The sequence below is a fragment of the Myotis nattereri genome, assembly GCF_964212035.1.
Source record: "Myotis nattereri genome assembly, chromosome: 16".
In the NCBI taxonomy this organism is placed as follows: Eukaryota; Metazoa; Chordata; class Mammalia; order Chiroptera; family Vespertilionidae; genus Myotis; species Myotis nattereri.
Window position 1 is genome coordinate 25,713,401 of NC_138091.1, and position 25,901 is coordinate 25,739,301.

A 25,901-nucleotide genomic window follows, 5' to 3' on the forward strand; every position below is an offset into this window, starting at 1 on the left:
CTCACACGCCCAGCATCAGGGGTAGGAGGGGAAACGCGGGCTTCAGCCCTGACGTGGACACCATGGCATCTACTATTGTCCATTTCCCTCCTTGAATAATAGCACCTCTACCACTTCCTGATGATCCGGGTCAGTTATCCCTACCGAGATGGTAAGTCCTTTCCTTACCTGCTTGTGTCTTAGTACAAGCAGCCCAAAGTGACTGGGAGGCAGCCATAACGTAAAGTCAATGGGACTATTGCTGTGGCCCGTGATGGAAATGTTCTCCCTTTGGGAACAGGATTTCTAGACCTGCAGAGTCCAGGGTTGGGATGGGAAGCACAACTTTCCCAAGTGGATCACTGGAGACGATGTTCAGCAGGGCCACTCCTTCCGCCACTAGAATTCTACCTAGTGGGGACATAGCACTACATAATGGTCATTGATTAGGGTACTTTCTATGTCTGGAGAATGTTGCCCCTTCCTCCAAGGCCATCATCTTTAAGCTGGTCCTCAGTTGTGTCTTCAGTAGGTCATTCCATCACCATATTGGGCCAGCAGTTTCTGGCTGCTGTGGTGTGTTTTAGGTCCAATAGACATCATGGTTATGCACCCACTCCTGCATACAGCTCTTTTGCTGTAAGGTTTCTTTGGCTAAGTTCCTGTGTCCGTGGGTCAAATGTTCTGTTGGTCCTTAGACAGTAGTGCCGGCTAAAAATGAACAAACATCCCCCAAAAGAACTCAGGGAAAGCAAACTCATGGAATATGTGTCTATTCGAATCAAGATGAATTACTCTTCTGTCCAGGGTGAAAGAAGACAACTTGCCATGACCTGGCTGGCTTGTTTCTGGAGGGATACTGGTTTCCATCCCTGTGACAGTGGCTGCTCTGTACACACACTCCAGTCTCTGATGTTCTTTCTCTCAGGGGATTCAGATTTTTAAAAATTTAATCTTACTAGGTTGGCAGGGGCAGTCAGAAGCTTCCACTTGGCCTTCCCACTATGACAGCTCTCACCCCACAGAGAGAGCTTCTGCCAACTAAAAACAAACAAACAAACAAGTAAATAAATAAGAAAATAAGTAAATAAATATTCTGCCAAATAAAAATATATAAAATACATTTAAAAATAAAAATATATTTTAAAAATAATAAGAAAATATATTAAAATAGTAAGAAAATATATTTAAAATAATAATAAAATATTTTTTATTGGTTTCAGAGAGGAAGGGAGAGGGAGAGAGAGAGAGAAACATCAATGATGAGAGAGAATCATTGATCAGCTGCTTCCTGCCTGCCCCCTCCTGGGGATTGAGCCTGCAACTTGGGCATGTGTCCTAACTGGGAATTGAGCTGTGAGTTCTTGGTTCATAGGTCGATGCTCAACCACTGAGCCACACTGGCCAGGCCAGGGATTGTGACTTTTCATTGGGGCAGGTTCCTTCAGCCTCCTCCTCATCGGTTCTTGAATTTTAAAAGGTGTACACACGATACCCTAGTAGACTGCCCATCTCAGTTTCCGCTAGGTACATAGTGTTCTATTAACTCTCTGTGGATCATGTCCTCTTGGTTGTTGCTCAATTCTTGCCACTCATAACAATACCGCTAAAACTTGCTTCTGCTAGTGAAGCGCAGCCAACTAGTCTTTATTTTTTCAAGATTCTATCAGGCCCATGGCTATCAGGGAGCCTAGCTCTGTAACATCTTCTACCACCAGCCTTTGCCTACAGAGGAGAGCCACCACTGAGCTTCTGAGTGATGCTAATGTCCCTTTCACTAACACATTCAGTATTCCTTGTGATATATGGCAGGATGTAGTCAGCTGATGGGAGGTACATAGTAAATCCACTTTAGCATGCCCCCTTCTCTGAGTCTTTTGTTTCCTTCTTCTATTGTTTTCCATGAAGGTTCTGGCCTTACTATTTTGCCTAGGGTGGGCCATTGCTTTCTCCAAGCTTCCTAGAGCCATTCTAGCAACCTGTTAGCGTTATATTCTGGGGGCTTTGCCAGGATGTAAATATTGTAGTACAGGAACATGCTCATACTACTAAACTGCTTTGTCTAGCATTATGCTTTCCTCCTCTACTCTCCCTCCCCAATTCAGCACTCTGGGACTCAATCCCATACATACATACCTATGCTCCTGGCTTCTGCAGGTATATTTATGTTAGCTAGGTCCTTAGTTCTTTTAGGATATAGTGCGTTCTTCCTTTGGAAGGTCCAGCATTTCCTCAGTGGGGTTATTTTGTGCCTTGACTTTAGTTATTGGTCTGGTAGACAGGGGGAAAGCTGCAGGTGGATGCTAAGGAGGGTAGGTGTTGCCTTGCAAGGTAGATACTTCATTTTTAAGCAAGATGCATGGGGCACTTAAACAAACCCAGAATATTCTGGGTGATGTGGGGTTTTAAGGTTTTTAAGTGCATCAACCCAGATGCCCCATCCAAAGTGTAAGAATCTCACTTCCTTCAACTGCAGCCCTGACCTTGACATAGCAGATTTGCCAGAGCTGAAAATTCAACCTTTTTGGAATTCTACTACTCTTATAATTAAGTCCTGGGCCTGATCCTCAGTTTTTTTGGCCCCCATTTATATATGCTGCTAAGGAGGCACTCTAATTTTTAATTGGTGACTCATCACCCTCAACTTTTCATTGTCTTTCCTCAAAGCACAGATTTACTCCACCAATAGCTACCCAGTCCTATAGTTCTTAAATTATATTTTCCTCATATTTAAAAAATGCCTGATAGATTGCATCTACCAGAGCATTCTTTTAAAAAAATTTTTTTTTTGTTAATCCTCACCAAGGATATTTTTCCATTGATTTTTAGAGAGAATGGAATGGAGAGGGAGAGACACAGAGAGAGAAACATCGATATGAGAGAGACACATCGATTGGTTGCCTTCTGCATGTGCCCAGACTGTTCCAGGGATCGAACCTGCAACCGAGGTACATACCCTTGACCAGAATTGAACCCATAACCCTTCAGTTTGCAGGACAACGCTCTATCCACGGAGCCAAACTGGCTAAGGCTACCAGTGCATTCTTGCACCAATACTCCATCCCATCCACCCATCCATCACTGCTGCCAGAAGTTTGCACAGTGGTACTGCTCCAGCATGCCAGAGCCTATCAGAGCTCCACCTGGGGCCTTGCTACCAGCTGGCCAGCAGGTGACTCAGCTCCACTGGATCAGACCACACTCATGGGATTAATTGGTTTAATTCAGATTCTCTGGAAAACCAACTCTGAGGTGGACATTTGCAAGCAGGAAACTTTATTAGGTAACACCCTTGGGATCAATGCTGTGTGGGGGAGTGAAAGGAACAGGACTGAGCAGGAAGAGTAGTTGGACTAAATGTAGTCACAGCAAAGGCCTCAGTTGTACGCTTGGGGGCTGATCCCTTAAGGAAGAGCCCTTCAGGGAACCTTGCATCTGCCAGTCACTTGTGCTGCTGGAGCATGGTGTGACCTGGCTCAAGGTAGTTCTCTTGCTGAGGACAATTCTTAGAAAGGGACTCATTTGAAAGCTGTTGGCCACTGACATTCCCAGAAGTTGGGGAAATGGATACCTTAGTCCTGAGTAGTTGAGTGCTCCTTGTTATGCTGGAGGCTTGGGGAGTGGGTAGAATAAATTGCCAGAGATTGTTGTGTGACCAAAAAAGAGAGAATGAACGAGATGCATTTAAAATTACATCAACCACTAGTCGTTTCCCTGAATACTTCTGTGTTGGACAGTACAGAATGGGGGATGTTAGGATACAAATCCAACTCAATTTTACTCTGAAGCCTGTGTCTTTCCACTAGATCAGAGGTGGTCAAACTGGTGCTCCATGGACTACATTCAGATAGCGAATGCATTTTGTTTGGCTGCACAGTGTTTTTAAAAATGTCAATTTGCTGCCACTATGTATAAATGGAAAGAGTTTATATATAAATTCAGATCGCCAGTTTCTCTTCAGTAACTGGGAAGATCTAGCAAAACTGTGTCAATATTCCTGCATGGCAGTAAATGCATGGAGGAGTTGCATGACAGTTGCCCCTTTAAATGGAAGGATGTGCTCCTTAGTTCACCAGGATCTCTATGCATTACCTTCTTTAGCATTTTTGGTTAGAATTCCTGCTATGTTCTGCACTGCCTAACACAGTGCATGACACATATATTAGGTGTTTGGGCACCAACAATTAGTTCAGTGGAATTGAACGATTTTTAATATATATGTAATATATATATATATATATATATATATATATATTTTTAATTGATTTCAGAGAGGAAGGGAGAGGGAGAAATAGAAACATCAATGACGGGAGAGAATCACTGATCGGCTGCCTCCTGCACACCCTACACTGGGAATTGAGCCTGCAACCCAGGCATATGCCCTGACTGGGAATCAAACTGTGACCTCCTCATTCATAGGTTGAGGCTCAACCACTGAGCTATGCCAGCCAGGCGAATCAAACGAATTTAACTGAAGTTGGAATGAAGTCTAGACCTCTAAGTGTAATGAGAGGCTTGGCACTTAGGGGAGGGAGGACAGCAAGTGCAGATTAGTATGAATTAATGATGTGCTGGCTGGAGCCTGAGTAAAGCAAGAAGAGCAGAGGGCCGAGGCCTGAGGTTAGGATGCCTTACTCTAAAGTTAGAGCAGAATGGGGGGGAATCAGGGGAGAAACCAGAGAGGGAGAAGAAAAAGAAGCACAGAGGGACCTCAGCCATGAAACACCACTAGAGTCAAAGAGCTGAGGGTTTGGGCAGCTGCAGCCAGTCTAGGGAAGAAGATGAGGAAATAGGCAAAAGCCATGGCAACCGGAAAGTAATTAGGGACTTTCAGATGAAATATGAGAAAAAGAAAGGGCGATTGGGATCTGGAAGTTGAGTAGGGAAGAAGCAGCACTGGTTTGCTCCCTGAGGGTATGAAAGAGAGTTTTTACAGGAGTCCTATTTGGGAAAGGCAGAGAGAACATTCATTTAATATTCATTCTTGTCTTCAGTATTGTCATCATTTCTGACATCCTCAGAAATAGGGTAGTATTCATGTTGCCTTTTTATTTATTTATTTATTTTAATATATTTTATTGATTTTTCACAGAGAGGAAGGGTGAGGGATAGAAAGTTAGAAACATCGATGAGAGAGAAACATCAATCAGCTGCCTCCTGCATACCCTCCACTGGGGATGTGCCCGCATCCAAGGTACATGCCCTTGACTGGAATCGAACCTGGGACCCTTGAGTCCGCAGGCTGACGCTCTATCCACTGAGCCAAACTGGTCAGATATATTTTTATTGATTTCAGAGAGGAAGGGAGAGGGGGGAAAGAGAGATAGAAACATCAATGATGACAGATCATTGATTGGCTGCCTCCTGCATGCCCCGTATTGGGGATTGAGCTTGCAACCTGGGCATGGAATGCCCTTGAATGGAATTGAACCTGGGACCGTTCAGTCCCCAGGTGCACACTCTATCCACTGAGCCAACCAGCTAGGGCTTCATGTTGCCTTTTTAAAATGAACTAAAGAACTATTTAGACCCTGTCCTCTTGTTCTAGTGCAGGAATTTTCAACTAGTGAGCTCCAAGAATTTTTAAAACATGCAATACCTGGCTATTTAGTCAGGGGCACTGACCTCTTCAGTGGTTCTCAACCTTCCTAATGCCGCGACCCTTTACTACAGTTCCTCATGTTGTGGTGACCCTCAACCATAAAATTATTTTCGTTGCTACTTCATAACTGTAATTTTGCTACTGCTATGAATCGTAATGTAAATATCTGATATGCTATATGTGTTTTCCGATGGTCGCGACCCACAGGTTGAGAACTGCTGCCTTAGATTGTCAAAGTAAAAAAAAAAAAATGACAACAGCCAACACAACAATATCCGTCCAGTGTGAATGAATCAAAATTCTTCCTATTTTCTTGTCAGGTCAGCACAAAATATATTGAGATGAAAAAGGTTGAAAGTTGCTATTCTAGTGGAATGAAATGTTAATTAATTTAATATATATTTTGGACAATCACCAGCCAGCAGAGATTGGACACTTCTCTCATGGACATATCTACATGGGCTGTTAGCTTTGTGGATATTTTGTGGTCAAATTAAAATTCTATTTTTGCTCTGCTTTTTCACTCAGTATCCTTCTATGTGGCCTAACTAGCTACTAATTAGTGTGTGCTCAGAATGTGTAAACTCGTTTTAACATTTTCCTCAGAGTATAGAGGAAGATAAACTTAAAAATAACTCATTCCAAAGTTCATGTTGGATATAGATAGCTCATCCATTGTCTTGAATGTAATCCTTTTCCTGGAAAACCATTGTGACCAATTCCACATGGAATCATGTCAATTCTGGTATCAGGGGCATAGGGAACACCTCCGTTTCAGGAGAGCCACTGTGTGTTCCTATTGTCTTTGGAGTCAAACCACCCGGGTTGCGTCCTTACTCTGCCACCTATCAGCTCTGTGATCTCTGGCAAATCATTGTGGCCTAACCTCATCAGTTAGATGCGGTTGATACCTGTTGGAAAGGCTCATAGAAAGATTTAAATGAGATGATGAATGTGTGGAATTTATGTATGTGGAAGCCCTTAACTCCTTTTTGAGGGTGGTGAAACTTGAATCTTTCTAGTATCCACCATGTGAAAGTGTTCTTAACTTGGGTGCCTATCAGCCTAACAGAGGAAGTTTGCATTTGGATTCCAGAGTTTGAGTACTTTGCCATTGGGTCTAGTATTTACATTAAGAAAAAAAAAATCACTGATTCTCTCTGGGCCTTGCTTCTGTTTCTCACAGTAGCCACGAAGGACCTGGAAACCTGAGGCTGTGTCTTAATTTTTGTGAGAGCTTAAGGCAGAGAGGGGCTCAGCACAACCTCCCCACATCAGAGGCAGAGGTCTGCACACGGGGCGAAATGTTAGCCCCAGGGCGCCCTAACTTCCAGCACGGGGAGCAATCCAAACCCGGAGGCCGGCGGGGGAGGGGGAGCCTGGCGTGGCCTTGGGGACGGAAGCGGAGGCGCCCGGGTCAGCTCAGACTTTCTCCGGCTGAACCCGGGGCCAGAGTGTAGGTGAGCCCGGCGGCGGCCGGGCACGCGCGCCTCCGGGCCGGGAGGAGTTCGGTGACGTCACCTCCAGGAGGACTCGCTTTTTCATTAATGAAACCGGCCGGCGCGGGCGCATGCGCCGCAGGCCCCCCTCCCGCCCGCTTCCCCCTCCCCTTTCCCAGCCGCGCTCTCAATCTCGAGCTCGCCGCTGCTCCCTCTCCCCGACTGTGGAAAGGATCCCACTTCCGGTGGGGTGTCATGGCGGCGTCTCGGGCTGTGATGGCTGTGGGGAGACGGCGCTAGTGGGGAGAGCGACCAGGAGGCCCCCTCCCCTCCCCGGGCCCCCCTCCCCCTCCCCCCTCCCCCCGGCCTCCTCGCCGACGCCCCCTTCCCCTCTCCCCCTCCCGGCTCGGCGCGGGCCCCCCATCCCCACCCCCGTGGGAACGTTCGGAGCCCGCACTCTTCAGCCCCTCTCCTCGCCGCTCCCCTCCCCTCAGCCCCCGCTCCCCGCCCTCTTCCCGGGCCTGGGCGCCGGCCGCCCCGTCTCTCCGCCGCCCCCCGGCCGCGGGGAGGACATGGCCGCGCACAGGCCGGTGGAATGGGTCCAGGCCGTGGTCAGCCGCTTCGACGAGCAGGTAACGGGCCCGCGGCGGCGGGAGGTGGGCGCCGGGTGGGGGTGGGGACCGAGCGAGCGGGGGGAGGAAGGAGCCGCCGCCTCCCCCGCGGCCACCTCGGGCTCCGGAGGGAAGGACGGGGCATCGGTGGGGTGGCCTAGGGGGAAGTGCGGGGACGGAGGGCGCCGCCGGGCGCTCGGGCTCCCTCTCCCCGGAGTCGGGGAGTGGGCCTTCCCCTGCCCCCCCTCGGACCCTCCGTCCCTGTAATCCCAGCGCGTCCGCTCGCCCAGGAGGATGAGTGACCTGGGGGCGCTTTCTGGGACTCTCCATCTGGATTTAATCATTCCCCCCTTACTTTTTTTTTTTTTTGAACGGAGGTGGCTCACATTGAGGGGTTTCCTCTTCCCTCAGTGGACCTCCTAACTGGGGGTGAGCAGCTGAAGGCATCCCAAGGCCCGGCGTGTGTACCCCCTGTAGGAGGAGAACACCCCACCCCTCCCCCAGTTTCTTCAGCTTCCTCTCTCGGAGGGGGAAGAGTGGAGGAAAGCAGGGAGAGCGCAGGTTTGCTTACTCTCTGCCCCATCGTCGCAGCCCGCCCCGAGCGCCCAGCGCGCACCCAGTGCATGGCTGCTGATGCCCACACGGGCGTCCCCCCATAGCCTCCCGAGACAAGACTGGCTTTTCCATTGCTGTTTGCAGGGTAAATCGTGGCTCTCGATCCCTCCTGCTTCTGAAATGTCTTTCCCGTCTTCCCTTCCTTGGTAATTGCAGTCTCTTCCCTTTTATTTTTGCCAGCGGTCTGAGGATGTGAAGATGGCTTTCTTGAGAGAGCTTCTTGGGGAGTCAGGGGAGAAGGGTGTCAGCCAAGTGGGGGAACTGCCGCTGAGCCGCTGACCACAGAGAGCAGAGACGGCTGGTTGTCAGTGCTCCTAGAGCCCGTCCTTCTGCTGGTGTTTTGTCATTGTTTTTCACTCTCACCTCTTGGTTGACAAGAGAACTTTCATTGAGAATATGTGGGATGGAAAAAAATTTTTTTTCATAGCTTGGGGAGGTGCCTTTTTATTTCCGAGCTTCACACAGTCAACCCTAGGGCTGATCAGAATGAATGCACACGCAAGCCTTTTGTCAATGGGGATTCGTTTAACTTTGTGTTGTTGTAGGTAGTTGGGGATGGTTTAAAGGGATGCATTTTTTTGCAGCTGCAGTTCTACCGCGAGCTTTCTGTGATGAGGGAACTGTTTAGGATCGAATCAATCTATTTTGTCATAAAACTGATTATGGGAGCTGAATGAATGGTGGGTTCTACTTTTATTTGATCCGTAAACATTTCCTTACAGGACTCGTAGTGTTTCTGACCTACCTAAAAGATACTTGGGAATAGGCAGAGGAGTAGAGAAGAAATTGAGAAGAAACTACATAGATAAAATAGAATTACAAAGCTGTCAGAGACCTGAAGGAATTGCTTCACCCATCCCTTTGCTTCCAGACCAAAAAGCATCTAACCAGCTGCACTACTAATCTATTTGAGGAAGCAAAATGTTACCACATATATTGGATATTATTGACAGAGCATTAGATTTAAAACTTGATAGAAAAGACTTTCTCTGTGTAATTTTTTAAAAGGCACACAGAAGAAGGTCAGAGCTGAACCTTGTAGACCGCATAATCTGGATTCGGGAATTTGAAGGATTCACACCACAGTTGTTCCTAATTCTTTTTTAATTAAAATTTTGTCTCCAATTTGTAAACTTTATTTCTTTACTTCTTACCTGTTGATCTCTAGGCTTACATAAGAAAAATACAGTTTTCTAAATTTCAAAAGAGGAATGATTTTCATTATATGGTCAGTAATGCAAGAAAATATTTTCTTCTTTTTGTCCCCAGTGTTAAAAGACCTTAGGCTTTGTTGTTTGTTGTGAATATTGTGGAATCAGACTCACCATCATCTTAAAAATTCAGGACATAACTGTTTTAAACAGAAGCATTTTTTATATATTCCTTATGTTGTAATTAAGAGAAAGATACATAGGGCAACTTTATTTCTCATATTTTTCTCTTACAAGGTTAAAGCCCACTGACTTTGAGATGCAAAAGTATAAGGGTTTTCAATGTTTACTATAAGGTACATACATACATTAATTTATTTAGAAGTAATAAATATTTAATTCAAATTGGAGTTTACCTTGAGTTGGGAAAGTGAGAAAACTCAGGCAGAGAGAGGTTAAATGATTGACTTTTCAAGGTCAGGTAGCAGACCTAATAATAAGAGCCTCAATATGAAAAGTATTGAATGCTGGACAATCAGGGATATTTTTTTCTGATTATCCCATAGGATTAAAAAAATAATGCATTAAGTATAGTTAGGAGAGAAGAGTTTACATTTAAAAATATTAATTTTTTAAAAATATATTTTATTGATTTTTACAGAGAGGGAGGGAGAGGGATAGAAAGTTATAAACATCGATGAGAGAGAAACATCGATCAGCTGCCTCCTGCACAGACCCTGTTGGGGATGTGCCCGCAACCGAGGTACATGCCCTTGACCGGAATCGAACCTAGGACCCGTCAGTCCACAGGCCGACGCTCTATCCACTGAGCCAAACCGGTCAGGGCAAAAATCCTATTATTAATTTTTTATTTTTATATTGATTTCAGAGAAGAAAAGAGGGAGAGAGAGACAGAAACATCAAAGATGAGAGAGAATCATTGATCGGCTGCCTCCTGTACATCCCATACTGAGGATGGAGCCCCCAACCCAGGCATGTGCACTGACCGGAATTGGACGGTGACCTCCTGGTTCATAGGTCAACGCTCAACCATTGAGCCATGCTGGTCTGGCAAGAGTTTACATTTTTACTGAGGGGGAGAAAAAGCTCTGCATATAGTGAGAATTGTTTGTATAAGAGTCTTAAATGTTTCAAATATTTCTAAAAGTTTTACATTTTGGGTCTGTTGTATAGACTTTGTTTTGTTGGGTTCAGAGGGAATCAAGTTGCTTCCTTTTATTATAGCTGAAGACAGTATATACTGAGCTAATGAGTATGTGCAGGTCTAAAGATGGCAACTCTGTTTATGTTTGAATTGGTGTTTTGGAATACTTGGTGATTAAAGCAGAAATGTATTCCTAGTCACTGTATTATTGTATTATTTAAAACATATATATGTTGATTTCAGAGAGAAAGAGAAGGAGTGAGACACACACATACACATCACTGGTCTAAGTTGATCAGCTGCCTCCTGCATGTCCCTTACGAGGGATGGAGTCACAACCTGGGAATCAGAACTGGGAATCAGACTATGACCTCCTGGTTCATAGGTTGGTGCTCAACCACTTAGTCACACTGGCCGGGCTGTATTATTGTATTTTGGTGGGCATTGCTCAGCAACTGGGCGCATTAGACCCAGTTAAAAGAAGTGGTACTGTCTCATCTTGACATTTTGAGCTCAAGTCCTTGTTTCCAGGTGTGTAAAATAAAATTCCTGTAACCTGCTGGGATTGCACCTATACCTAATATTTATGGTCTAAGTCAGTGATGGTGAACCTATGACACGTGTGTCAGAGGTGACACGCGAACTCATTTTGTTGGTTGATTTTTCTTTGTTAAATGGCATTTAAATATATAAAATAAATATCAAAAATATAAATCTTTGTTTTACTATGGTTGCAAATATCAAAAAATTTCTATATGTGACATGGCACCAGAGTTAAGTTAGGGTTTTTCAAAATGCTGACATGCCGAGCTCAAAAGGTTCGCCATCACTGGTCTAAGTTGAACCATTCTTAACCAATTTTAAAAGTGATTACCTCCTTGATTAGGGAAATGGCAGTTGCAAAGGTGGACAGCAAGAAAGCGGAATGTATCAGTTTTATCCTTAACCTGCCTTTATGGTATTCAACAGTAAGTTTCTAAGTTGAAATAGGCAAATTTTAGGTATGTATTTTTATTTTTATTTTATTTTTTAAAAAATATATTTTATTAATTTTTTACAGAGAGGAAGGTAGATGGATAGAGAGTTAGAAACATTGATGAGGGAGGAACATCGATCAGCTGCCTCCTGCGTACCTCCCACTGGGGATGTGCCCGCAACCAAGGTACTTGCCCTTGACTGGAATCGAACCTGGGACCTTTCGGTCCGCAGGCCGAGGCTCTATCCACTGAGCCAAACCAGTCAAGGCTAGGTATGTATTTTTAAATTGTGGCTCATTACCTTGGGTACTTAACAATTAGAACCTCCTTAGATGCCTCACCAGTCTCTGTGGAACTTTGATTCTGAAAGGGAGTAAAGGAAAACTGGTTATATGAAACAAAACTGGTTTTGTTTTTAAGAAATTAAAAAAGATACCCTCGAATGATGTGTTATAAATATGTTCATTTAAGCACTTATATTTTCCATATCTCATCAAGTAAAAACAGTATATAAAAAACCACCAAAACATAACATACTAGAGAATAAATTCTGATTTTTTTATTTGTTATAATAGCATATTAGTAGTTGTAAATTGAATGCTAATCGGAATATTCTTTGAATATGTGATATTTAAAGTGTAAATGATTGGCAAATGTCTTTGAAGTTACAAGCCACATGTTAATTGGCCAAACAGATAGATTTGTAAAACTTTGAAGCAGTTTTGGATTAAAATAAAAATCTCCTAGTCTTGTTCTTAAAGCCTGGTCTGCCATTTATATAAGGCCTTATAAAGTCATTGAGAATGAATACTCTTTTAGCAAAGGGCATTATATAGTAAGAAAAAATGCTTATTCTTTATTCTGGAACTCATCTTTTTAAAAACATTTCTTCCAACTGGTCCTCAATTAGTTCTCTGTGCGCCCTCGTTCCCCAGTCCCTTTATCTATCATCTAATTCAGTCTTTCTCTGTGATCTTTCTCTTCACCTTCAAACTTACTAAGATTTCTTTTGTCTTAATTAAACATTTGGTTAGTCCTATAACTTTCTATGGCTCAATCTTTTCCTTCCTTTTGTTGCCGGATACTTGCTGCCTCTACTGTTTATCTGCCCATTTCCTTTATAACTCTCTGAAAACTAGTTTCTCCCTCTGCTTTTCTTCTGGATTGCTGTTTTCTTGAAAGTGATTCCTTCTGGCAAACAGTGGTTTTTGCTGAATTGTAATGCCACTGTGGTGTTCCATTACCCCTGGAAGCCAGTTTCCCCTAATTCCCAAGACAATACTGTCTTGTATGTGTGCTTGCAGATCTTCATATATCAATGTTCTCGTTGATTTTTGGACAGATGTGTTTTCTCTATCACGTTATGCTGCCTATCATGAAACAGGGTGGGAGTCTGAGCTTTGCTCTGCTTTTTCCCTGCCTCTGTTCTAAGTTTCTGGATCCTAGATGTCCTCATCTGTCGGAAAAGAATCTAGAAAAATCTCTAAGGTTTTCTTTCTAGTTTAAATATTCAATGATTTTTAATATTTTAACAGCATCTCCCTGAGCCACATCAGTCTGTTGGGAGCTGACCCCACTTAATTTACCAAGCTATTTCTCATTATGCTTCAGCATGCACCTATGTTCCAGGCAGGCTGGCTCAGTCTCTTCTGCTGATTTCTGCTTCTCAGCCTTCATTTATGACGGCCCCTGAATGCTTCCATTCCTCCTTTGTGATGTTCTAATTCCTATCTATCCTTCAGTGGGCAGTTCAAGCTTCATTTTTTCCAAGAAGTCTTCTTGCACTAAACTCACTGCAATCTCACTTCTTGGTGTGCTTGGCACCTGGGATTCTGCAGAACCACCCGGTAAGGTTTCTTCCCTCAGGAGGGTTGGTTGAACACAGTTTAGCATTGTTTTCTTTTCTCTTATCTTTTTATCAAATAGAGTGTAAACTTTCTGAAAAGCAAGAAGCCTCTATTAGAACTCTCTTATAGATAGTCTCTCCAGTCCTCAGCACACTTATGAGCATACAGTGAGTCATTCATTGATGTAGTGTTTTTCATACGATTACTGGTTGAAAGGTAGAATGGCTAAAATAAGTAATTTTGGCTCTGTTATATTTATTACATAACCAGATTTTGATTTAGTTTTTATAATGGCCTAAGTCTTAAAAGTTAAGTGGTATTTTAACTCTAAGGAGGAACTTACACATATTTATATGTCCTCCCCCAGAGCTAACATGTTTTTTGAATGAAGTTTCAGGTCTGATTATCTTTGAGATCTTGGATTTGTCACTTATTTTTAGTGATAAGTCTCTACATAAGGATATTTTTTTACAATGGTCTGATAGGATAATGAAAGTGAAATACTTTGAAAAAATTTAAATTATTCAATGTAAGATTTATACTTTTTTTTTTTTAACTAAATAAGGGAGAATATCTCTGGATATTCCCCTGTTATGTACCTTGGCTGATACATACTTTACTTTAGCATTCACTGACATACTTGGGTAACATATCATGGTAACAGATCCTTATGTAACATGTGTGGATGTCCATAATCTATCTGTTTGCCTTTAATTTGTGTTATACGTATTATATGGGTCTTCAAGCTTGGGAAGTGTTATAGAAATTGTCTTAAGGTGTTCTGTGAATTGGGCCATCCGTTGTTACATTAGATTTAAATATGCCTACACTTTTTATTTGACTTTTTGACCAATAAGAAATTAGATTCTAAAATCTACATCATCATTATTATTATTATGTTTAGCATGAGAATTTTGTCCTTACAGGAAAGGTTAGTGATATAGTAAGTAATCATGCCTTATTTTTGCATCTTTGTTCTTTAAATTACTCAGATTGCTATGGGGCTTTTTTGTTTTAGCCTTTCAAATTTGGTGTTATGGGTTCTATATAGACTCTATTGTTGCATTATAACAACTGTGCTTTTAAGGTTGAGCAGTGTATTTATTAAAAATGTGTTTTGCACATGTGTTCTTTAGGCCTCAATCTGTTCTTCATTGGGGTTCTGTGTGTGTGTGTATAAGACAGGGACAAGAAGTATATAAGAAGGCTAATTTTTTTTAAAGGAAGTTTAAGGAGGAAAGTGTTGTATAGAAGAAGTAGAAGGGGAGGTTTGTGGTCAGCTTAAACTGTTAAAAGCCTTAGAATCAATATTGAAGTAGAATATGGGCATCTTAAGGTCTTTCTTTGCAGGTAATTGACTTGTATTTATAAAAGCATTGGCTTTTTCATCTGACATCTTTTAGAATACCCCATTTTCTTGGGGGTGGAGAGAGAAAGATGAGACAAAGTTTGTTTTGACCTTGAAGAATAGAAAAGTTAAAGTGTTTTATATTGTAGTAACTGTGAATTAAGTTTAAAGTTTCAGTAACTTGTCATACTTTATGGTAGAACCTTCAGTAAACAGAGCACTCTCAGGTTGTGGAATATAAATAACTGAAATTGATAGTGCAGCCATTAAAGTTTCTTTAGGTGAATGCATATTTGACCACTTCAAGCGTTATATGCTTGTGATATATAGTTATGTTCTTTGGTTCTCTGAGTATGGCTTTTGAGCCTTGAGCTTCTGTTGAGACAAGAAAGCCCCATGCTAATATGGAATCCCATCCAATTATAATGAAGAATTGGAATCATCCTCTAAAATTTTACATATTGTTACTATAAACAGTACTAATTACTTTGCAGTAGCAGTAGCTTGAGGTGCAAACTTCCAGATTGCATATTTTCTTTAGACCACAGCCTGGCACTCTTTTGGGTTTGGCTTAGTGTTGTCACGACAGCCTATAAGCTGTTACTTGCTCTTACTTATATTTTATAGCTTTGAGTGTCTTACCCTATTGAATTTCAGAGAACTTAACTTTTTTTTTTTTAATGACATTCTCCCCTCCCTCTACTTAACATCCCCAAGCAGGCTGTTGTATTTAGTGCAAGAGACATGAAGTTAATACACAGAGGAACTTTTAGAAATTTATCTAAAGGACTTTTATTTAGCTTATTATTAATCATAGTTTTATACCCAGATAATGACCTTGTGGGTAATTGTGGCTCATAACACTCTTAAGTGAGGGCATGACAGAATAGCTCTTACCACCTAGGTTTGTGATGGCAGTATACTGGATAGTGAGAGCTTTTGACTGTGTACCATTCAGTGTGGTCTTGGACAAGTCAGTTAATCTCTCTGAACTTCAGCTTTCTATGTCTTCATCTGTACAATGGGGATAATTCCTGCCCTACTCACATCATGGGCTTGTTTAGTGTCTTAGGTACGAATCTTTTACATGAAAGGAAGCTGTCTAATTAGTCATAAAAAATTATTACCATGATTATCATCCTGTGCAGTATTTTTTCTATTGACTGTTATTATTTCTACTCTGCATGAGGAAAAACTAGAGAGGAAAAATAATTTGTTTACAATCATATGACATGTAAGTAATGAGTTTAAACTAGAACGTGGGTGTCAATCCTTAGAGCAGTAACTTTTCAGTAGAGCTTTACAAAGAAATCTGAATTTTCTGACAGTATAAATATGTAAATTGAGGAATATATTGTTGATTCTTCACTTAAAGATGAGATCAGAGTATCTGAAAATCATTTTTGATTGGTCATGTGTTAGACATAGAAATGAGTTTTGAACATTATATCCTTGATTTCATTATTTATCATTCGTTTCACTTTATCAAAGCTTCTCGGTTAGAGGAAGTTGTAACATTGTTCCCCTTTTATTTAGTTTTATAACATTACATTATACTCACTGCAGATTTTTAGGTGAGGAGAGTTGAATCCTGAAGGTGAGAGAATAAAACCTTGAGAACACCAGTAGGAATGTACAATTATAAATATGAGATTATGTATTTATTTCATTATTTTATCTTGGCATTTCAGAGTCCACTGTTGTAAAGTTGGTTTTCATGCTTTAAGAACATTCCACTTAGGATTGGATTAAATTTGAGGCAACTTTTAAAGTTTTGGTAGTACTTAATGCCTTGTCCTGTTGGATTCCTGGGCATTTGTTTTTCTTTTCCTCTCAAATCATTCATCTAGAATTTTGGAGTATCTCCCGAACTCTCCTGTCTTTACCAGTGCCTTTTACTTCTGTCCCAGGTCAGGGCTGGGAAATGTTTTGTCTTTAGGTCCAGGCAGGTCTCCTTCCTTTTGGACTGAGCGGGGGAAAAAGAAGCATTTTTGTATTTCCTGTTATGTTTCAGTTTTTGGCTTCTAATAACTGAATTTTCAGTTGGGAATGCAAGAGATAGATTTTGTTTTGGTCAGCTTTTGGCAACAGAGATCAATGAAGACCTGTGCTCTGGTTGCTACCCTGACATGAACTACCTTTGCAAAATTATGTAAATCTCTTAAAGTTTGAGCCATTTCCTTATCTATAAAACAGGAGAAATATGATCTGACAGTGCAAAACTTTTATGAGTCTTATAATGAATAGATTTTTGTTTTATTTTTATTTATTTATTTTAAAATATATTTTTATTGATTTCAGAGAGGAAGGGAGAGAAAGAGGTAGATAGAAACATCAATGATGAGAGAGAATCATTGATCATCTGCCTCCTGCATACACCCTAGTGGAGATCAAGCCCTCAACCTTGACTGGAATCGAACCTGGGACCCTTCCACAGGCTGAAACTCTATCCACTGAGCCAAACCAGCTAGGGCAAGAAAGAAGGGATTTGATTCATAATAGCTGTTGGAGTAAATGAGAGAGAGTGGGCTGTTTAAGGACACTTAACAATATTGAGCAATGTTAAAGACACATCTGGATTTGGAGACCATATCTTTGTTATGGTCAAAGTCACTAGAATTGAGGAGATCAAGGAAGGTTGAGGACCAGTGTTTGGATAGGTGCTCCACCTTGACATTGAAATCACCTAGATTAGGTTTAGCAAATAGAAATATAGGATGCCCTGTTAATTGTGAATTTTAGATAAACAATGAATAAATACTTAGTATAAGTATTTCCCAAATATTCCATGGATATCTTACACTAAAAAATTACTCATGTTTGATTTAATTGGGAGTTACATATTTTATCAGGCAACATTAACCTATCCGTGGTTTGCAAACTGCGGCTCGCGAGCCACATGCGGCTCTTTGGCCCCTTGAGTGTAGCTCTTCCTAAGCCTTAGGAGTACCCTAATTAAGTTAATAACAATGTACCTACCTTTATAGTTTAAGTTTAAAAAATTTGGCTCTCAAATTTCAATCGTCGTACTGTTGATATTTGGCTCTGTTGACTAATGAGTTTGCCAACCACTGACCTAGATGATACCTGGATGATGGTAGATGGTGAAGTAGAGGAGAAACTGAGCCAAGAGACAAATTATTTAGATGATGGAGGGAAATATCTAGAAAGTTGGTAGGTGACTATGACAAGGTTTGTTGGTTAGTAGCACCACATGAGTCATGATCCTTAAGGAAGAGGGGGAAGAGTAGAAAAGCGGGATTTGGCCTCCTTGAGTCTCTTATTCATTGTTCCTAATTCTGTCCCCTATAACTCTTCGGAATACGTTTGTCCTTTTACTTTAAAAATAGCTGAAGACAGCCTTCACCAGTGTGGCTCAATTGGTTGGGCATTGTCCCATGTGCCAAAAGGGTGCTGGTTCAATTCCTGCTCAGGACACATGCCTGGGTTGAAGATTCCGTCCCTGGTGGGGGCTTGCAGGAGGCAGCTGATCGATGTTGTGCTCTCACATCGATGTTTCTCTTTCTCCCTCTCTTTTTCTCTCTCTCTAAACATCAATAAAAATATATTTTTTAAAAAATTGAAGACAAATCTTAAGTACTGCATAGGTTGTTCCTCCCTCCCCCCTGAAAAATGTCATACATTCGACCATTTCTTATAGCACATAATTTCAAGACATCTCATTCTGGTTGTTTGCCTCTTGGTGCAATGGTTGTCGTTACTCAGGCATACCATTTTTCAGTTTTTCTCTCAATATTTTTGATATGAGGGTGTTATGTGAGACCTGGAAAAAAAGGCTTAAAAATGCGGAGCTTCAGGTGCGCTGTATTTTTGGTGTTCATCTGATTACCAGTACAGTAAACCAATCAAATAATATTAATTGGCATTATATGTGCATGTTTGTTTTTTAAGTTTTATTATAAAAAAATTCAAACGTATGCAAAAGTAGAGAGATGATTGTAAATGAATCCCCATGTACCTATAACCCAGCTTCTACTCAGCTTTATTTGATCTGTATTTCTACCCATTTTCTGCCCAGCACCTCTCCATTATTGTGAAGCAGTTCCAGTTATCATTTCATTTCAGCATGACTTTTTTCCTATCCATTTTCTTTAAAATTTTTTTTTTAAAAATATATTTTTATTGATTTCAGAGAGGAAGGGAAGGGAAGAGAGAGAAACATCAGTGATGAGAGAGAATCATTGCACACCTCCTAGGGATCGAGGCTGCAACCCAGGCATGTGCCTTGACTGGAATCAAACCCAGGACCCTTCTGTCTGCAGGATGACACTCTATCCACTGAACTAAACCAGCTAGGGCTCTTTCTTGATATTTAAAAAAAATTTCAATTACAGTTTACATTCAGTATTATTTTGTATTAGTGTCAGATGTATAGCAAAGTTAGAAAATCATGTACTTTACAGAGTGGTCCTCTGCTGCTTCAGGTACCCACCTGGCTCCATACATAGTTATAACGATATTGTTGACTATATTCCCTATGCTGTAATCTACATCTCTGTGATTATTCTGTAACTGCCAGTTTGTACTGCTTAATTCACCCTTTTCACCCAGCATCCCAACTCCCCCCGCCCCCCGACAACTGCCAGTCTGTTCTCTGTATCTCTGAGTTTGTTTCTATTTTGTTCATTAGATTCCACATATAAGTGAAATCATATGGCATTTGTCTTTTTCTTTCTAACTTATATAGCACTTAGCATAATGCCTTCTAGGTCCATCCACAGCATGACTTGTTCTTAACTCATGCTGACTTTAAGAGCTGTGTGATATGAAAACAATACTCAATTAGGAATCAGAAGATTTGAGTTTGAGTCGTAATTTTCTGAAAGAAAAGGAAGAATGAGTTAACCTGGTCAAGGCCAGCTATCTGAGCCTTAGATTCCTAATACTTTGAAGAGTTTGTGTGGTGGCTGGGAGGGGACATAACATTATCTGCTCTTTTTCATAGGGCCTGTGTGAATCAAAGATAGATAATATATATAAAGGTACTTTATGTAAATTCATGACTTCTCAAAGTTCACTGACAGCATTTCTCTTATCACATGTCTAAATTTTCATCTGTACCTTTGGAGTAGTTCAGATAAAGCAGGCAGGAGCTTTAAGCTTTATCGAAGGGTTCTGATGGCTCTCAGCAATGTTCTTTTCAAATTTGAAGATCATTTTGTCTTCTGCTAAAACAATTAGAAATAAAATTGAATCAAATAATTCTGCTTTTAATCTCCTGTTGGTATTATACCATATACTCTAACTAGTGGTTTGCAACCTTCCTCCTCTTCCTCTTCATAGTTTTAAAAGCCTTTAAATATTTATTTTAACATATTATCTTTAATGTTTTTAGTTATTTTGAACTCTTAACTATTTTTATACTGTTCTTTCAATTTGTCCATTGTATATAGCGTATGTTTTATCTTAAATGTCTTTATATATACTGATCTCTGGGGGAGAGGGAGGAGGAACAACTGGTACAGGCACATTAGTTCCTTTAGATATGTCAGCTTTACCAGATTGCTTAAGATTTTTAGTACAGATTTCCTGGACCTACAAAACATCTATCTATTCTAGAGGTATGGAAAATGGGTTGTAGTTTTAAAAATCTCCCCAGATCATATATATATATATATATATATATATATATATATATATATATATATATGGCTAATATGCAAAGTATCCCTTCAGGAGTTCAACCAGGAGACTGTGAGTTCCATCGCTCACTATGACATGCGCTGACCACCAGGGGGCGGTGTGGACCAAAGGAAGGTCCTGGCCATCAGCTGGGGAAGGGAGGCCCCGGCCAGCAGCCGGCAGCTGGGGAAGGGAGACCCTGGCCAACAGCTGGCAGCCAGAAGGAAGGTCCTGGCCAGCAGCTGAAAGGCCCCGATCAGCCCTGATTGCCGACCAGGCCTAGGGACTCTACCCGTGCACAAATTTCGTGCACCGGTCCTCTAGTTTTGATATAAAACTGGGTTGCAAGGAGACTTTAGTTTCTGGGTAGTATTTAGTAAGTCACAGCACAGTCATCTATACTACTATGACAAATAGAAAAAACTGGATGAACTTTTAAGACCATGTTTTAAAAAATATCGGAGGACTGTAGAAATAATGAGGACTAGATTAATTAAAATTCCAGAGATAGAAAAGCCCTTTGTTAGGATAGAAGCAGATTGCTGACATTTGTTGATTTTGGACACTGACTAAAGAAAAAGGATGAACCAGAGGTGAACTGAGTCTTACTATAACTGCAATATAGCTCCCACACAGTTCAATTCCTGAGTGGATTGAAATGATCAACCTCCCTCATCCCTTTTGCCTAAAGAATAAATGGAGAACTCTCATTGGGAAGACATATTCTGGAGTTTCTGAAGTTCTTTCATATATAATATCCAGAATACAATGAACAATTTCTGAAAATTTGAAAAAGTGAAAAACTCTGACCCATAATCAAGAATAGACATAAACCATAGAAGTAGACCCACAGATAAATTGAAGTTAGCAGACAAAGACTTTAATATGCTAAAGGAAAATTAGGAAATGATGCGTAAAATGGATGAAAAATTGAATAATTTCTATACAGAATTGAAATCCATAGAAAGGAATAAAAAACACAACCTTGATTGCTTATGGTCTTTTACTTATATGTTAATTAGCAGGACCTCATTTCACTTCTTGCACTGTTCTTGGTTGTCTAAAAAAAAAGTGAGAAAACAGGTCAATTGAATGTACACTACTTAAATTCCATGAGAGCAGAATTATTCTGTCTTGTTCACTGCTTTACTCCTAGGGCTCAGTACAGTGCCTGACATTAAAAACAACAAACCTACAACAACAAAAACACACAGAATCTGAGATTAATTACATATTGGATGGATTTAATAGCAGATTACACGCAACAGAAATCAAGATTAAATAATTTGTAGATAAGTCAATAGAAAATATCCAATTTGCAGCACAGTAAGAAAAAAAGAATGGAAAAGGTGCAAGAGAACCTAAGAGATATGCAGAACACCAAAAAGTTAAATAATGGGTAATTGGAGACTCAGAAGTATAGAAGAGAGATTAGTGTGGAAGAAAATATTTGAAGTAATAGTGTTAAGATGTTTTCCCAAACTGATGAAAGACATTAACCCACAGTTTCAAGTAGTTTTAGCAAAGCCTAAGCAGGATAAATACAAAGAAAAGTACACTTATGCTATGTTAATTGAACTTTTGAAACTAGAGACAAAGAGAAACTCTGAAAAGCAACAGAAGGAAACAAAAGATGCATTATTTTAAAAGTAACAATAATATAACTGATGACTGACTTTTGAACACAATGGTGGAAACTAGGAAATAATGGAAAGACATTTTAAAGTGTTGAAAGGAAAAACTGCCACGTTAGAATTCTATTTCCAGCAGAAATATCCTTCAGAAATAAAGACATTTTTAGACAAAAGCTGAGAGAGTTAATTGTCAGCAGGCCTGCTCTAAAAGAATGACCAAAGGGAGTTCTTTAGACAGAAGGGAAATGTCTCAAGTGGAAGGGTAAAATTAAAAGCAAAAATGAAGAGCATACAATTGGGTATGAATAAATGTACACCCAAGATGAATAATTATACAAGAACATTGCCTCTTTTCCTCCCCTGCTCTTAGGAATTTTATTAGAACTTCATTTTAGGAATTTTATTTTTTATTCTAGAATAATAGAATTTCTACAGCTTTATTAAGGTAAACTTGCCATACAATAAATAAACTGCACACATTTAAAATGTACAATTTGGTGAGTTTTTATATACTTACAAGCCTGTGATAACATCACCACAATCAAGATAATGAACTTACCACCCAAAAACGTTTCCTCCAGCTCCCATAATTCATTCCTATCTTTATCCCATCCTTAGGAGCTGTTTTGCTCAGTCTATATATCAGAATTTGTTTTTTTCACTTACCTGTTGATAGATATTTAGGTTGCTCCAAGTTTTTAGCTATTACAAATAAATCTGTTGTGAAGATTCATGTACATGACTTTCTCTGCAGTAAATACGAAGGATTGGAATGGTGGGGGCATATGGTGAATGTATGTTTAACTTTTTTTTTTTTTAATTGGAGCTTAGGTGCATTTATTCCTATACAAATCATTACAAAACCAAGTCTGGCCCCAAACCCCTACCCGAGTATGCTGCTGGCCTCCTCCTCCTCTACCTGACCCCTCTCCACAGCCCTTTCCAGGAAGCCCTTTAATCTTCCCTTACAGGCTCCGAAGAGCAGGGGTTAAACCCATCTCACTAAAACCCAATAAAGTGCCTGATGTAGAGTGAGTGGATGACCCAATGTGTCCTGTTGCTATCATTGTCCCCTGGACTTGGGAGAGTTTGTACAAAAGTAACCCTCAAGTTTCTAGGAGGAGGTGGGAAAAGTGAATGCCAGACCCTCAGAGAAGGGTGGTAGCTGGAGGGGTCATCTTAGGGAGGACAGACGTAAGGCGGTCAGTTGGGAGAGTTGGGGAAAGCTCTCAGACTCCACATTAGAACCTGACACAGGCAGAAGGGTGCCCAGAGAGGGGCAAGGGCTTTGTCCAAGACCATTCAGGGCAGAGCTAAGACCAGGATTCTGGCCTCCCTCCCCTGTGACACCTCCCTCCCCTGTGACACCTCCCCCCCCCCCCAATCCCACAAATAGCCTGCCCAGTGCAACTACTCTTTTGGGCTTGGTAAGTGAAGGAGCAACAAAAAGTTCCAGCTCCTGAGGACAGGACCCTACTGTCCTAGACAATAAGGAGTAATTTAGGGTCCATCCTGGGGATGAGTCAAGCCCTCATTTCTCCAGGGGAGCCAAGAACTTAGATGTCTGCTCCTTAGGCTCCCCAAATCCCTGCAGAGGCTCCCTGTTTAACTTTTTAAGAAGCTGCCAATCATTGTTTTCCAAGTGATTATAACATTTCACTGTTGTATATGAGCATTCTAGTTGCTCCACATCTTTGCCAACACTTATTTTTCTTTTTAAAAATTATAGCCATCCTAGTGGGTATGAAGTCGTATATCATAATGGTTTCGATTTGCATTTCCCTAATAACTAATAATATTGAGCGACTTTCCATGTGCTAATCTGCCATCTGAATATATTCTTTGGTGAAGTGTCTATTCAAATCTTTGCCCATAAAATTTGTTGATTTATTTTTACTGTTAAGTTTTTAAAATTTATAATATACTAGAGGCCTGGTACACAAAAATTTGTGCACTGGCGGGGGGAGGGGGGAATCCCTCAGCCTGGCCTGTGCCCTCTCGCAGTCTGGGACCCCTCGGAAGATAACGACCTGCTGGCTTAGGCCTGCTCCCGGGTGGCAGAGGGCAGGCCCAATCCCTAGGTGCAGCCCCTGGTCCGGCTCAGAGCAGGGCCGATTGGGGAGTTGGGCGCCCCCCCCTGTCATGCACAGAGCAGGGCCGATCAGAGGTTGTGATGCCACCTTCAGTCACGCTCAGGGTAGGGCCGATTGGGGGGTTGGGGCACCGCCCCCTGTCACACTCAAGGCAGGGTCCATGGGGAGGTTGCAGCGTCACCCCCTGTCACACACAGAGCAGGACCAATCATGGGGTAGGGCGCCTCACCCTGTCACACAGAGCCGCAGGGCAATCAGGGGGTTGGGGAGCTCCCCCCGTATCAGGCACAGAGCAGGGCTGATCAGGGGGTTGGGGCGCCTTCCCCTGTCACGAACAGAGCAGGGCGGATAGGGAGGTTGTTGCCCCGCCCCCTGTCACACACAGAGCCGCAGGGCGATCAGGGGGTTTGGGCGCTGCCCCCTGTCACGCTGATCCCGGTGCCAGGAGGCCTCACTGCTCTGCTGATCCCGGTGCTGGGAGGCATATTACCCCTTTACTATATAGGATAGAGGCTTGGTGCACGGGTGGGGGCCGGCTGGTTTGCCCTGAAGGGTGTCCTGGATCAGGATGGGGGTCCCCACTGGGGTGCCTGGCCAGCCTGGGTGAGGGGATGATGGCTGTTTGCAGCTGGTCACACACCCTTCAGGGTGGGGGTCCCCACTGGGGTGCCTGACCCGTCTGGGTGAGGGGCTGAGGGCTGTTTTCAGACTGGCGGGTGACTGAAGCTCCCAACCGCTCCTTTTTTTCTTTTCTTTTTTTTAAAATTCTGGGCCAGCTTTAGCTCTGAGGCTTGGCTCCAGCTCTTAGGCTTCCGCTGCTGAAAGTAGGTATCTGGTTTGTTTGGGTTCTATAATCGAAACACTGTTTCAACTCCAACTCTGAGATCCCAGCTGGCTGAAAGCAGGTTTCTGGGGTTTTGTTTAGCTTCTATATTTGTAACAATGTTTCAAACTGCAAGCTCAGAGGCCGACAAGGCAGGCGGGGAACATTGGAGTCCTCCGTCACTGAAGCAAGCAAGCCTCATGTTAGCTTCAAGCTGCCTTGCTGCCGGCCACCATCTTGGCTGGCAGTTAATTTGCACATCGCCCTGATTAGCCAATGGGAAGGGTAGGGGCTGTACGGCTAATTACCATGTTTCTCTTTTATTATATAGGATTCTGAATACAAGTTTTTTATGAGATGTGATTTCAAATATTTTCTCCCAGTTTCTAGCTTTTTTTCTTCTCAGTCTTTTGAAAGCAGATGTTCTTAATTTTGCTGAAGATCACTTTATCAAGTTTTCTTTTAAAAAAGATAATGTTGATAGTATATCTAAGAAACCATTGTCTAACACAAAACCACAAGGATTTTTCTCTTATGTTTTCTTATAGAAATTTTATTTTAGTTTTTACAACTTAGGTCTATGGCTAATTTTTTGTTAATTTTTGTACTTAGTGAGATTCTGTATTTATTGTTTTTGCCAATTCACATAGCCTTGATTATTATTATAGCTTTACAGTAAATCTGAAATCAGATATTGTAAATTCTCCAACTTTGCTCTTTCTCAAGATTGTTTTAGCTAGTGTAGATCCTTTGCATATCCATGTATAGTTTGGAATCAGTTTGTCTATTTCTATTTCAGTAGAAAAGCCTATTTTATGAGGGATTGTATTAAACCCTAGATTAGTTTTGGGAGAATTACCACGTTAGCAGATACTATTTTTTAATTTTAGTTTCTGATTGCTAATATGTAGAAATACATTGATTTTTGCTTATCGATCTTGTTCACTTTTAATGAGACCATAAGGCTTTTGTTT

At 41.5% G+C, this 25,901-nt stretch overlaps 1 protein-coding gene across 2 annotated transcripts in view; it reads left to right on the top strand.

The window, feature by feature from the left end:
- The first annotated feature begins 7,264 nt into the window (after positions 1-7,264).
- NF1 (neurofibromin 1) overlaps positions 7,265-25,901 on the top strand; it is a 238,183-nt gene continuing 219,546 nt past the window's right edge. For both annotated transcript variants that reach the window (XM_081109596.1, XM_081109597.1), the window contains exon 1: positions 7,265-7,652. In XM_081109596.1, coding sequence (XP_080965722.1) covers positions 7,593-7,652 — 60 coding nt within the window. In that variant the 5' untranslated portion in view covers positions 7,265-7,592. The remainder of the gene's footprint in view (positions 7,653-25,901) is intronic.